At 39.7% G+C, this 15,503-nt stretch overlaps 1 protein-coding gene and 1 pseudogene across 4 annotated transcripts in view; both read left to right on the top strand.

Moving 5' to 3' along the window:
- The window catches only part of Rrm2b (ribonucleotide reductase M2 B (TP53 inducible)), a 37,168-nt gene that overhangs the window by 6,508 nt on the left and 15,157 nt on the right, over positions 1-15,503 (top strand). For all 4 annotated transcript variants that reach the window (NM_199476.1, NM_001357023.1, NM_001357022.1 and 1 more), the window contains exons 2-5: positions 858-1,013; positions 7,761-7,877; positions 9,440-9,573; positions 10,020-10,114. In NM_199476.1, the coding sequence (NP_955770.1) occupies positions 858-1,013; positions 7,761-7,877; positions 9,440-9,573; positions 10,020-10,114 (502 nt within the window). The remainder of the gene's footprint in view (positions 1-857; positions 1,014-7,760; positions 7,878-9,439; positions 9,574-10,019; positions 10,115-15,503) is intronic.
- On the top strand, positions 10,161-11,361 carry Gm3362 (annotated as a pseudogene).

Genomic DNA, 15,503 nt, shown 5'->3' with positions numbered 1-15,503 from the left:
CAAATCCCAGCAACCACATGGTGGCTCACAACCATCCGTAACAAGATCTGACTCCCTCTTCTGGAGAGTCTGAGGACAGCTACAGTATACTTACATATAATAAATAAATAAATCTAAAAAAAAAAAAAAAGAATACAGCATTTGAAATCATGAAAAATGCAATGTTAGCATTTTTGTAGCAGTCTTTTGATATGAGTGTGACAACTGCTAACTTGTGAGCAAGGATGCTAATTTGCCCATACAACTAAAAACAATTTTTTTACCATAAAGAATAATCTGAAATGTAAATAAGAATAACAGTGGTGTATGGGAATGTTAAGGTAGATAAAGGAAATACATTGTTGGTAAGGAGTTTTCAGGTAAGAATTATAGTATTTCAGCTAAGATTAGGAAAAATTAGAAGCCGGTAACAATGGATTGTTTACATCAGCATTCTAAGTCAGAGTGGAGTGGAAGGGACATTTCGTTCACAGACTTAGACATTTTCCCATTGTTATAATTCATTGACTTAGCTTGTATTATGTTTAGAGTAGCAGTAACCACAATAATTTTAGTATGCTATGCACCTGGTATAGCTTAGAGGATTTTTAATAATCAGAACAATCTTATTCAGTAAGTATATCCGAAGAAAGCGAGGCTTAGGGAAATGAAGCAACTCCCTAAAGTCATGCAACCATCTGTCTACAGTTGCCTACTATGCCGATAACTGAAGGGATTCTATACATCATGCCGCGTCCCCAGCCATACCGCCTCAGCTTCCCCAAGATGTCTATTTAAGCTTGAGCCACAGAGAAATTTCCGTGGAATAAAAGCATTTGTGCTTTGTTTTTTTGTTTTTTGTTTTGTTTTGTTTTAAGCAATTGTGTTCGGAGACAGAAGAAAATGTGGTGAGGTCAAATGAAGAGCCACTCCTAAGAAAGAGTTCCCGACGGTTCGTCATCTTTCCAATCCAGTATCCTGATATCTGGAGAATGTACAAGCAAGCACAGGCATCTTTCTGGACAGCAGAGGAGGTATGTGGCGTGGCCTGCATCTCACTCACCTTTGCCTTACAGAATAGTGAAATAGTTTTACTTGTAAGTATGGCTCATAATTAATGTAGATTATTAGTGCTCATCAATAATAAATATAATTAAATATTAATTAAATTAATTAAATATAAATAATTGTTAATCAACTTAAATTGAGCATAATTAGGTTAGCATCTGTAAATAAGTTTCTTGGTACAAGAACATGACAAGCTATTCTGCCAGATTCTTGTATTTGTTCCCAAGATCTTTCTGAAAGTCCATGGTCATGAGCCTCTTGTCTTTACTTCTAATATATTGCAGACCATTTTCTACTTCTTAAGATTTATTTTTTTTATTCTATGTGCATGAGTGTTTGCCTGCATATATGTGCACGTGCCGCATGTGTGCCTGATGCCCTGACAGACCAGCAGAGATTATTAGGTTCCCAGGAATTGCAGGTAGAGGTGGGTGTGAACTGTCATGTGAGTGCTGAGAACTGAACAGCCGCAGCCAATGCTCTGAACCATTGAGCTGGGTCTGCAGGCAGCCCACAGTCTTTATTTTTAAATAGGTTCTTGGTTCTCTATGACTACATGAGACCACTTTTGGATTTTTGTTTGTTTGTTTTTATATTCACTCATTTATGTGTTTGTGCAATTGAACTGACCTCATCAGGCAGCAAACAGCTTTACCTGCTGATCCATCTCGCCAGGCCTAACACCAGTTTATACTGTGGCCAGCAGAATGAACAGAGTTGCAGCTGTAGTTTTAAAAAGATGAAGGGTGAGAACCGGGCGTGGTGATGCACACCTTTAATCCCTGCATTCAGAAGGCAGAGGCAGGTGAGTCTCTGAGTTTGAGGCCAGCCTGGTTTACAGAATGAGTTCTGGGACAGCCAGGGCTAAACAGAGAAACCCTGGCTCCAAAAGAAAACAAGAACTCCAAAAATCTGCCAAAAGGGTGAAAACTGTGAGGACCCTGCACTAGCTTGAGAGACGGACCTGGCTGGACAAAGGTGCAGTTGTGTAAGCAGTTTGACCATCTCTGCAGGGCATTCAACTATGAGCCTGCCAGGCTGAGTTCACAATCTAGCTCTGCCTTCAGCTGCAGCAAACCAGAGGCAACTGCCCCAGCAGGCAACTGCTGATCACTTACTGGAAATGTAACTGTTTCCACCTTCAAAGGGAGTTGAACACACAAGTTACATAATTCTTGCTGGCTTAATAAGAACAATTTAGTCATGCAAATGATTACTGTATAATTTAATTAAATACACAGGTAGTTATTGTCTTTATTATTTAATTATTTCTTATTGTTCATGATATTGACATAACATCCTTACGCTGTATATGAATCAATAAGCATCCCTATCTCTGGTGAGCTGTATCCATGTGAATAAATATCATTGGATCTGTATGCCTGTCAGTCAAAAGACCAAATGTGGGCTAGCGAGATGACTCATTGGGCAAAAGAACTTTCTGAACAAGCCTGATGGCCTGAATTTGATTTGTGGAGTCTACATTAGGAGGAGTGGACTCACTCTTGAATTTTCTTCTGATCTCTACACATGTGTTGTGGCACACACATGATCTCTTTCTCTCACCCCACCTCTTATACACACATGAATGTGTACAATAAATAAATAAATAGATAAATAAATAGATGTTTATCTATGGAAACAACACTCTGTAAAGAGTGCAGGGTCTGAGGCCAGGCTGCTTGAGTATAAAGCCTGCTCTGCCGCATATTATCTGTGGAAGTAGTCCTCATTTCTCCTTGCATTTTCACTGCTAAATCAGGCTAAATATATATAACACATTGGGTTGTTTTGAGGATCAATGAAATAGTTACAATCATATTTGACACTTGGTAAGCACTAAATAAATGTAAACTATGAGTTCATACAAAGAATGGGGAATTTTTAACCTAAAAATTTAAAAGATACCAATGTCTGAAATTTCTTTTACACTGTTTTTGGATATTTGTCTACCTTTGTTATATTGTCAAAATTATTATTATGTATTATAGTTGACATACAGACCAAAACACCCAACTGAAACAAGTATTCAGTATGGTTTGCACACCTGACTTTCCCTATTTGTCTGTGGTTTTTAGAAAACTTCTGTTAGATATGGTTCAGAGAACACGTAGAGCACACAGTTGATCTTTTGTTTGTCATGTTTTTAAAAGGTACCCGTGTGTTTGGGTTTCTGAAAAATTCATTGGAAATTAATTGCTTCTTTTTGAAACTGTAATAAATGTCTTGTAACCAAGAAATGCTAATTAAAAATTAAAACACAGAAGTTGGTATGGATTTTACAGGAAGCTTCAAATACATGTTTGAAAGGAAGTCAAAGATATTTTTAGTCCCACATATTAAACAAATTATGTTAAAAAACAATTAACTTTATATTCTAATTTTTAAAATCAGTGGTTGAATTTAATTCCCAAATATTAGGCACTGACTCAGAAGACAAGAATTTTTTTTAAAGCTAGTTGGGCATTTCCTGTAGTCAGCTTTTTTGTTACTATGACAAAAATACCTAAGAAAATAAAGTTATATAGTAATTGTGCCACCACTAGCAACCAAGCCTTTACTTTAAGGCATGGTTCTATGGGGAACAGCAAGGCTCTAAAACTGTAGCAGCAGCAAGTGAAACTGTAGCAGCAGCAAGTCTGGAGTTACTATGTAGATGATGAAACTGTAGCAGCAGCAAGTCTGGAGTTACTATGTAGATGATGAAACTGTAGCAGCAGCAAGTCTGGAGTTACTATGTAGATGATGAAACTGTAGCAGCAGCAAGTCTGGAGTTACTATGTAGATGATGAAACTGTAGCAGCAGCAAGTCTGGAGTTACTATGTAGATGATGAAACTGTAGCAGCAGCAAGTCTGGAGTTACTATGTAGATGATGAAACTGTAGCAGCAGCAAGTCTGGAGTTACTATGTAGATGATGGGATTGAGGATGAGCTCAAATGAGAGAAAACCAGCACAAGAAATTCTGTGTTTCTAAAAGAGTACATAGCCATAATTATATAACAGTATAAAGTAAAAGTTATGGGGCATTTTTCAGCTCGGTGTTTAAAGAGGCAAGTTTAATATTTAAGACTAGACATATTGCAGTATTAAATTCACTGCCAGGAATCCCCCTGACCCTATTGTATCTCCAGAACTTAGCAACTGGCATGTATTGAGTGCTCAGTGAACACTTAAAAGTATAGCAGGAAAAGAGTTAAGGAGACTGAGGTTTTGTTAGAGTAATGAAAAGGAGAACAAAACCAGCTGAGTTTACAAAGGACAGTTATAGTTTCAAATATTAGTCATATTATTGTTAAACACACTTAGAGATTTTTATAGGACAAAACAATAGCTATAAGAGCTGTGCATTGTTTTGTCTTCCCCAAATTTGTAAGTTGAGTTATTAATTCCCAGTGTGATACTGTTCAGAGTGTGGCAGTGAAGGTGTTTGGCAATGAGGATATTGATCTCATGGGTGGCATTAATGCCTTTATAAAAAGAGACGTGAGAAGGGAGCTTTCTCTCCACCCTGTGAGCATATGGCAAGAAGGTACCCATATACACTATAAACTAGAAAAGATAGCTCCTTCAAAAATTTCACCATGGGGCTGCTGAGATGACTCAGGAGTTAAGAGCACTGGCTACTCTTCCAGAGGACATAAGTTTGATTCCCAGGACCCACATGGTGGCTCAAAATGACCTGTAACTTCAGTTTCAGGTAATCTAACTTTTCTCTTTTGGCCTCTGGGGCACCCAATATGCACACAATACACAAACATACATCCAGACAAAATATCTATACACATAAAAACAATTTAGACATACTGTTCCCCCACCCTGTCTTAGATAGGGTTTCCATTGATGTGATAAAACACCATGATCAAAAGCAACTTAGGGAAGAAAGGGTTTATTACAGCTTGTACATCATCATCCAGGGAAGTCAGGGCAGGCACTCAAGGCAGGAACCTGGAGGCAGGAACTGATGCAGAGCTTTGCTAAGCCTGTTTTCTAATAGTTCAGAAGACCACTAGTGTAGGGGCAATACCACCCCTAGTGAGCTGGGTCTTCCAACATCAATCATCAATTAAGAAAACTCCACAGGCTTGCTCGTGGATTACTCTGCTGTGTATAGGAGGACATGTTAAGTTTACATAAAACTAGCTAGCACAATTGGCCCTTTGTCAACTTGACACACAGACTCATCACTATTATACTATAACCATTTCCTTTCTTGCTCTTACCTAAGATTTCATGTCAATAATAATTTTACAATATAAAACATTCCAGCTGTTATTAAAGATTATTTATTTACTATGTATACAGGTTTCTGTCTACATTATGCATGCATACCAGAAGAGGGCACCAGATCTCATTATAGATGGGTATGAGTCCCATGTGGTTGCTGGGAATTGAACTCAGGACCTCTGGAAGAGCAGTCAGTGCTCTTAACCTCTGAGCTGTATCTCCAGCCCCACATTCCAGCTTTTAAAAATCCCATAGTCTTTACAAATTCATTCACTGTAAAGGTTTAGTCACTTTAAAATATCCAATGTTTCTTTAAAATATCCTAAATCTCTAAAATATCCATATTTCTATAAAATATTCAAAATCTCTCTGAAAGTCCAAAGTCTCTCCAAAACTTTGAATCTTTTTTTAAAACAATTGTTTCTTAACAGTAGCCTCTTGTTAAAACAAAACAAAAAACAAAAACAAAAACCCTAGGTGCTTTCATAACTGCAAGAGGGAAGAAAAGTGGACAATCACAAACAAATCAAAGCAAAATCAAAGTCCAACAGTGTAAAAAGTTCAGTGTTGCTCCTCTGAGGTTCACTCAGTGATCTTGAACTCCACCCGAGACTTCAGGCTACACTTCCCTGCTCTCCTGTCTTCCACACTCTGTCTTCTGGCCTCAGGCTGGCTCCACTCCACAGCTCCTGCTGTCCTTGGTAGCTGCCCCATGGTACTGGCATCTTCAAAATTTTAGACTTGCTGTTGTACCTGGGCTGCACCTTCATTGGCATCATCTGGCCTTTTGAGGGACTCTAGCCCTGCCACGCAGAGCCAAGCTTCAGCTGTTCTTTAGGACCCCTGCATGCCTTCAAAACCAGTACCACCTGGTTTTTGTACTACCCAGTTTGGCAGCCAGTTTGAGATGCAGCCTTGGTCCCAATAGGATACAAGTACTTCCAGACTTAGGATCCTCCGGCGCTGGTGGTGTTCTTAGTCACTGCTAATTTCTCATCCAGCTAACCAGTATCAGCTGTCTCAGGAAAGCAAAGGCTGTCTTCAATGGTCCTGGTCTCTTATTAATCACAGCTGAGTCTTCAGCTCCATCTGACCAGGAAGCACAGATTCCTAATTCAAAATGTCATACAACCCTATGGTCTTTCTAGGGACTCTTAAACTTCCCTCTGAAATGTCATAAGCCAGGCCTCCAATGTCTATATCACTCTCAACTGGGGTTTCTTCTTTCAGAATGACTTTCTCTTGTGTCAAGTCATAACTTTAGCTGGCCCACACCCTGATCTTGGACTTAAGCTTTCATAACTGTGAGAAGTAAATGTGGTTTTTTTTTGTTTTTGTTTGTAAGCTATCATGTCTGCAGTAATGGATAGCAGTAAGAGTCAGCTAAGGAACAGTAAGGTACATTTAAGGACCATGTGAAAAGTTTGGATTCGCCAAATCTTAGAGTGCATCACTCTCCTAGCTCAGAGTAACTGTAGTGAGCATTTTCATAGGCATTTCTATTCACGAAGAAGCCATACCTATACACTACTTTAAATCGCAGGTTACTGTCTTCCTGATGTGATGGCTTCTCATTAAAGAAGAGTGGCCGGCAGTAGAGTAGAAGCTGTAGTTTGTTTGTAGGAGCTGAATTGCCTGTTAATACTGATGTAACTATTGCATGAAACAAATGAGTACTGATGTTAGTTGGTCTACTTTATGTACCTGACTAGTTTTCACTCTCTTCTTTCTTTCTGTTCATTCCTTCACTTGGTGCAATACCACTTTATTAATTTTAATATTTTAAAAGTGTATCCTGGCCAACTAACTTAGCAAACAAACAAACAAACAACCCCCCCCAAAAAAAAACAGGTTCCTTCACAAATGTCCTTCCTTTCTTTCTCACCCCCCCCTTCTTCCCCTATCACCACTTCCTTGAACATGCCAGGATTTTTTTGAGTTTTTTTAAAAGATTTATTTATTTATTATATGTAAGTACACTGTTGCTATCTGCAGACACACCAGAAGAGGGCATCAGATCTTATTACAGATGGTTGTGAGCCACCATGTGGTTGCTGGGATTTGAACTCAGGACCTTGAGAAGAGCAGCAGTGCTCTTAACCACTGAGCCATCTCTCCAACTCTGTTTTGTGTTCTTTTAAACAAATTTTACTGGATATGTTTAAGATATAGATCATGATGTTGTAAAATATGTACACACACATATACAGAAACACATGCATGCGCATGTGTATAAACTTTCTCCCATTAACAAACATATATATTGTCTCTCATACTTATCCATTCCTTCCCGTGTGGCAGGAGCATTATAATCTACTAACTAAGCAAATGTTCTGAGTACGACATGTTATTAGTACAATGCTTGCCTTTGTTTGACTTTTGTGATTTTTAATGTTTTCTTTCAGACCTTACTGGCAATGTCATAGCTCATCTTGAAAGTTTTCTAAACTCTCTAAGTAAAAAAAATTGGACTGTTTCTATTCTAGGTTGACTTGTCAAAGGACCTCCCTCACTGGAACAAGCTTAAATCCGACGAGAAGTATTTTATCTCCCACATCTTAGCCTTTTTTGCAGCCAGTGATGGAATTGTAAATGAAAACTTGGTAAGATTTTTATTTTACCATTGTTCTTGTTTTGTACTTGAATGACAGTAAGATCACCATATCTCCTGCCTGAGGAAAGAAAGTCTCCCAGTGATGGAGTAGATGAACATTCATTAACTGTTGTTTAAAGTGTGCATGTGCAAGCAGAGGCCAGAGAACCGTAGCTGTCTGCCTCTGTTGCTCTCTGCCTTATTCCCTTGAGAGCAAGTCTCTTTATTGAACTTGGAGCTCATCGTTACTAGGTTAAGCTGACTGCAGAGAGAACCTCTCAGGCCCTCTGTCAGGTGCCTCAGCACTGGGTTTGCAGGCTCACAGACATGGCTAGATGCTTATGTGAGTGCTAGGGAGTTTAAACCCAGCAAAGGCATCTCCCCAGATTAAGTTATGAGTATATTTTTCTCATGAAGTTTCCCAGGAAAAGGTAGCTAACTGTCAAATGACTAGTGATCTATTACAAAATCAAGCATAAATTATACCAATTAAAACTACACACAGTGATAGGGCTGAACCTGTCCCTGTGACTATATATGCTTGGCTAGCATTACAGAGGCCCTGAGTTTTATCCTCAGTGACGTGAAAACAAGATCCAGAAGAAGCACAGAGTTCATAAACTTGATTTTCCCCTCAGCTCAGAATGTGTTCTTTATGACCCTCTGCAAGTCTGTGTAGATCGTCCTTATTCAGAAATCGTATTATGACCAGTTGGAAGGAATTGGATTTTGTTAAGGAACATCAATAATGAACCAGAAGAACTTAAATTGATCAGTCTACTATTAGGAAAGAAGTTCTACAAAGCAAAATCACTGTTTTGTGTTTTTGGAGATATTCTAAAATTTAGTGTTCAGTAGCAGTATTTCCACATAAAAGATAAATTCATCCTATTGCTTTGGAACACAGTCTTTGGAGTTGTAGGTACAGCTCAATGGGCACCTGCCTAATATAAGTAAAATGCTGGGCTCAATCTCCAGCACCAGAATTTCTGGCTGAACAGTACTGCTAAAGTTGCTGCTTTAAAAGATCCATAAAGGCTGAGCATATGTATTGCTTGGAAGAGAGTGTTGGCCTAACATGACTAAGATGCTGGGTTCAGTCCAGGGAACTACAAGAAAAGATAAAAGAAAGAAAAGACTGATTAGGCTTTAGTGCCCCATTTGTTGTATAACAGGCATGTTTTTCCCCAAAAAATATTGTATTAAACTTTATGTATGTATGTGTGTGTGCATGTGCATGTGCACATGTGCATTGTGCGTATGTGGAAGTCAGGGCAGCTCTTTCCTTCCATCATGAGGTTCCAGGGATGGAGCTCTGGTCATTAGGTTTGCCAGCAAGCACCTTTGCCTGCTGAGCCTTCTTATTGATCACCTTTTTATATTGTAAGACAGGGTCTTACTATGTGTCACAAGGTTGGTCTTGAACTCAGTATCCTTCTGTCCAGCTTCCTGAGTGCTGGAGAACACAAAAGACTAGGTGAAGGCTCTGATGTCTAAGTTGTCCTTGTGGTGTGTGAGCAGAGTTAAGTGAGAGCCTGCTCATTGGATCTTTCTGTCTCCTTATTTTCTTAGGTGGAGCGTTTTAGTCAGGAGGTGCAGGTTCCAGAGGCTCGCTGCTTCTATGGCTTTCAGATTCTCATCGAGAATGTTCACTCAGAGATGTACAGTTTACTAATAGACACTTACATCAGAGATCCAAAGAAAAGGTATTACTGCAGGGCTTTGATTTACATGCATTTAGCTATTTGCTTACATTAAGAGCAGAATTTATTCCAAAACTGTAATATTAAAGATGATTTACATATGGAAGATCATGAGTGTAGTTTTCTATTGCTCAATAATGTGTTCAAGTAAAACACGGTATAGAACCAGGTAGTCTTTACATAACTCACAGCATCTTAAGACCTTGTTAGTATATTGTATTACTAAACTGAATATTTGCATTTCAATGATTTTCATATCAGCTTATATGTAAGTCACTAATCTTGAGTTTTACTTTTATTTCTATTTTCATAATTATAAACATACAAAATATAGAAAATCTAGATTTGATAGTATACTGTAAGAGTTATACTTACTGTCTCTGATTATTAAAACAGTCCAATTAATAAAAACAAATGAATAATTTTTCCATGATTTTTTGTTTTTATAGGGAATTTTTATTTAATGCAATTGAAACAATGCCATATGTTAAGAAAAAAGCGGACTGGGCTCTGCGCTGGATAGCAGATAGGAAATCTACTTTTGGTATGTAGTATTAACTTGTATGTATCAGATAAGCCTTGCAGGTCATGTTGCATCAGAGTGGAATACAGAGATTTCAGTATGCTGAGATCATTATTTGTAATAGTTAATTAGAAACTGGTGCTAAGGCTAAGATAAAAAATTTGGGTAACAGCAGATGCTGGCGAGGATGTGGAGAAAGAGGAACACTCCTCCATTGTTGGTGGGATTGCAAGCTTGTACAACCACTCTGGATATCAGTCTGGCGGTTCCTCAGAAAATTGGATATAGTACTACCGGAGGATCTTGCAAGACCTCTCCTGGGCATATATCCAGAAAATGTTCCAACTGGTAAGAAGGACACATGCTCCACTATGTTCATAGCAGCCTTATTTATAATAGCCAGAAGCTGGAAAGAACCCATATGTCCCTCAACAGAGGAATGGATACAGAAAATGTGGTACATTTACACAATGGAGTACTACTCTGCTATTTAAAAGAATGAATTTATGAAATTCCTAGGCAAATGGATGGACCTGGAGGATATCATATCATCCTGAGTGAGGTAACCCAATCACAAAAGAACTCACATGATATGTACTCACTGATAAATGGATATTAACCCAGAAACTTAGAATACCCAAGTTACAAGTTGCAGAACACATGAAACTCAAGAACGAATACCAAAGTGTGGTCACTTTGCCCCTTCTTAGAATTGGGAACAAGAAGATGGCGCCGAAAGCGAAGAAGGAAGCTCCTGCCCCTCCCAAAGCCGAAGCCAAAGCGAAGGCCTTGAAAGCTAAGAAGGCGGTGCTGAAAGGCGTCCACAGCCACAAAAAGAAGAAGATCCGAACGTCACCCACCTTCCGGTGGCCCAAGACCCTGCAGCTCCGGAGGCAGCCAAAATATCCTAGGAAGAGTGTGCCCAGGAGAAACAAGCTTGACCACTATGCTATCATCAAATTCCCACTGACCACGGAGTCAGCCATGAAGAAAATAGAGGACAACAACACTCTTGTGTTCATTGTGGATGTCAAGGCCAATAAGCATCAGATCAAACAGGCTGTCAAGAAACTCTATGACATCGATGTGGCCAAAGTCAATACCCTGATAAGGCCCGACGGAGAGAAGAAGGCGTATGTTCGCTTGGCTCCTGATTATGATGCCCTAGATGTTGCCAACAAGATTGGGATCATCTAAACTGAGTCCAGATGGCTAATTCTAAATATATACTTTTTTCACCATAAAAAAAAAAAAAAAAAAAAAAAAAAGAATTGGGAACAAAACACCCATGGAAGGAGTTACAGAGACAAAGTTTGGAGCTGAGACGAAAGGATGGACCATCTAGAGACTGCCACACCCGGGAATCCATCCCATAATCAGTCTCCAAACGCAGACACCATCGCATCAGCCAGCAAAATTTTGCTGAAAGAACCCTGATATAGCTGTCTCTTGTGAGGCTATGCCAGTGCCTGACAAACACAGAAGTGGATGCTCACAGTCAGCTAATGGATGGAACACAGGGCCCCCAATGGAGGAGCTAGAGAAAGTAGCCAAGGAGCTGAAGGGGTCTGCAACCCTATAGGTGGAACAACAATATGAACCAACCAGTACTCCCCCAGAGTTCGTGTCTCTAGCTGCATATGTATCAGAAGATGGCCTAGTCGGACATCATTGGGAAGAGAGGTCCCTTGGTATTGCAAACTTTATATGCCCCAGTACAGGGGAACGCCAGGGCCAAGAAGTGGGAGTGGGTGGGTTGGGGAGCAGGGCGGGGGGAGGGTATAGGAGGAACTTTCGGGATAGCATTTGAAATGTAAATGAAGAAAGTACCTAATTAAAAAAAAGAAAAGAAACTGGTGCTAAGTAAAGCTGTTATTTGTGTAGCTAATATGTCAGAACTTGAAAAGCTAAGATCTCAGCATGCACACTGACAAGTAAATCGTCACATAGACCCCAGCAGAGAGTGCTGCAGTGACCTGCACTTTGTGCCAGTCTCAAAGAACACTAGGAATTTAAGCATATCAAGGCCTGATAAATTTTGGGAAACAAATATCTAGTTTTTAAAAAAAAATGCAAGATTTTTTTTTTTTTATCCAACTAGGACAAGAAACAGTTTACAGTAACAAGCTTAGCTTTTACCAGTAAGTGAAATGCAGATACACTTCTGGATTAAGTTGAAATAGCCTCCTTTTTTTTTTTTTTCTTGAAGCAGGGTCTCACCATATGTGAAGCTCAGGATGATGTCTAACTCTGTTCTCCTGCCCAGCCTTCTGAGTGCTGGGACAAGCATGGGTCACTCAGCCTAGCCTTATAATTTTTTAAAATTTATTAATGTTTTGTGTGTGTGGAGGCAGAGGCTGTGTGTGCCATAGCACATGTACATAGTGTGTACATGTATAGAGGTCAGGAACTTTCAGGGGATGCTGTCTCCTTCTGCCATGGCTGCTAGGGTCAAACTCAGGTCATCACGCTTCTAGGGCAAGCAAGCTCTTTTACCTGCTAAGCCATTTCATAGGCCCTGACATAGGCCCTTTCCTTTTTCCCTATGTATACATGTTCATGCATGTAAGTGTGTGTGTGCACATGCTATGGCACTTGTGTGGAGATCAGAGACGAGCTTGGGTATTTTGTCCATCTTTGCCTCTTACCTTGTTTGAGGTATGTATTTATTGACACTACCCAAGGAAGACAAAGTAGAAAAAGACATAAGGTGGTAATCACCCTGCAGTCATAGTATGGGCTCCAGGTGGCGTCTCCCTGTGGCTTTATCTCACATCAAACCCGTCTCAGCGCTTTAATAAGCGCTCCAAGGAACAAGTATGGTAGAGCAGTGGAGAGGGTGGACAGTGCCGTGGAGGAAGGGGAAGTGGGACATGTAATTCAGAGCTCTCCTTTTATGGTAGAGGAACTAAAAGTCCATAGTGTGGGGATGTTCTTTGCTGTGCAGCAGAGGAAATGCAGTTCTAAGGGGCCATCTGCACCTTAGTGCCTTCAAAGGCAGCTCTTCCATCGGGCAGGACTTTGCCTAACCTTTGTGGAGATTCTGTACCAAGTAGGACTCAGGAGAGCAGCTGTTCTTTTCTTGCATCTGAATTCTTAATAGTCTATTGTTTTTACCTAAAGGAAAACTTAAAAAAACAACAACAGAGCCGGGCGTGGTGGTGCACGCCTTTAATCCCAGCACTTGGGAGGCAGAGGCAGGTGGATTTCTGAGTTCGAAGCCAGCCTGGTCTACAAAGTGAGTTCCAGGACAGCCAGGGCTATACAGAGAAACCCTGTCTTGAACAAACAAACAAACAAACAAACAAACAAACAACAACAACAACAATCTTTTGAAAATATTCCTTTGTGGGGCTGGAGAGATGGCTCAGTGGTTAAGAGCACTGACTGTTCTTCCAGAGGTGCTGAGTTCAATTCCCAGCAACCACATGGTGGCTCACAACCATCTGTAATGGGATCTGATGCTCTCTTCTGTGGTGTCTGAGGATAGCTACATGAAATAGGTAAATCTTTAAAAAAAAAAAAAGAGAGAGAAAAAAAGAAAAGAAATATTCCTTTGTTTTAAAGTTAACATATTATGCAGTAAGGAGATTCAGTGCCCATAAAACTAAAAATTCCCAATTGTTTTTTTATTGAAGCATACTGTCTAATTTATGATTGACAGATAGATATATAAAACCTTAATATGTGTTTTAAAATTACATTTCTCAACCTTAAAAATATTATCTACATAATCTTTAGTGTATTACATTGTAGACTCAGCTGTATTTAAAAATATATCCTGTTTTCCCTCTAAACAAATTATGTGGTATTTACCTTCATTACAGTTTTTAGAATAAATGTCCTGGTTGTCTTTCTATTTCAAAAGTTTATAAAATGTATCTCCTAGGATTTTTCTGTGCATGAGTATGTGTCCATGTGTGATGTGTATGTGCTTATATAGATATAACTGTGTGTGTGTGTGTGTGTGTGTGTGTGTGTGTGTGTGTGTGTGCATTTCCTGTGGAGGCCAGAAGCTGCTAAGTGTCTTCCTGTCTTCCTTCATTTCTCCTCCTTTTCTTTCTTCCTTCCTTCTTTTTTTCTGTGTGTGGTATATGTATTGTATGCATATATGCACGTATGTACACAGGTTTGCACCACAAGTTTAAGTGTGAAAGCCAGAGTTGATTATCAAATTTCTTCCTTTATTGATCTCTATCTATCTTTTGTTTAATATATTTTCAAAAGCTTTATTCATTTAAAAGGTTTTGTGCATGTGTGTGTGCCTGCATGTGTTTATGTGCACGATATGTATACAGATGCCCACAGAGGCCAGAGAGAGTCAGTTTCTTTGGAACTGGAGATGCAGAGAGTTGTGAGCCACCTGATATGAATGCTGGAAACTGGCCCTCCAAGAGCAGTAAGCACTCTTAACTGAGCCATTTATCCAGCCCCTTAGTGTATATTTAGTAAAGAATAGTTTCATTTATCCTTTGAAAATTTCATACATATGTGTAAAACACTTGCTTATACAGTTCACTAAACCTCCCTTCCACCTCTCTAGAACTCTCCTCCAACATGTTCCCTTCCCTCCTTTATGTCTTCTCTTTTTTTTATGATCCACCAAGTCCATTTAGTGTTCTCCACATGTGTATGGATGGGAACCCATCCACAGAGCATGGGCAGCCTACCAGCAGCCAAATACCAAAGGAAAAAATATTTGCTCCTCCTCCAGCAGCATTGACTGACAATAGCATCTCAGCTACTGGCATAGGGTCTCATGAGCAACTCCTAATTTTAATTAGCATATGCTCATTGTACATAATAATGGCTTTCATTATGACATCTACATCCATGTACATAATGTATTTGACCATATTCACACACACCCCTGTTAGCCTTTCTTGGCCCCCTCCAGTTCCTGTTAACCCCTTCCTCTCCTCAGGTAGCCTCCCCTTTACTTTTTGTGTCTACACATATGTATGTGTGAGAGAGGGAGTGGGGAAGAGAAGAGGGGGAGTAGGAGGGGGAGGGAGAGGGAGGCCCAGAGAGTTTCATTAGCACTGTTTCTAGAAATGTAAGGCAGAGTTTGCTTGCAGGCGCTTGGGCACCTTAGCTCTGCCACTGAAGACATGGTCTTGCACTGAGCTTGGAGCCACCCACTGGGCGATTCTTCAGGAATCTCTTGTATGTGTTGCCCCAGTGCTCGGGTTACATGTGTGTCTGATACTCACTTTTCACACGGATGCTGGGGGTTCAAACTCTGGTTCTCATGCTGTTTTTCCAACCCCTCCTTAAATTTTGTTGTTGTTTTCAAACATAGTTTTCTGTAGTTATTTGTTATGGTTTCCATTTTTCAGTGTTCACATAAATGCACAGAGTGGTTAAAATAACTCTCCTCTTATTTATAGCACTTATGTTTAAGTTTAGT

The sequence above is a fragment of the Mus musculus genome, chromosome 15 (genome assembly GCF_000001635.26).
Source record: "Mus musculus strain C57BL/6J chromosome 15, GRCm38.p6 C57BL/6J".
Lineage (NCBI taxonomy): Eukaryota > Metazoa > Chordata > Mammalia > Rodentia > Muridae > Mus > Mus musculus.
Note: the sequence above shows the minus strand (reverse complement) of the source record. Positions and strands in the feature narration are given on the sequence as shown.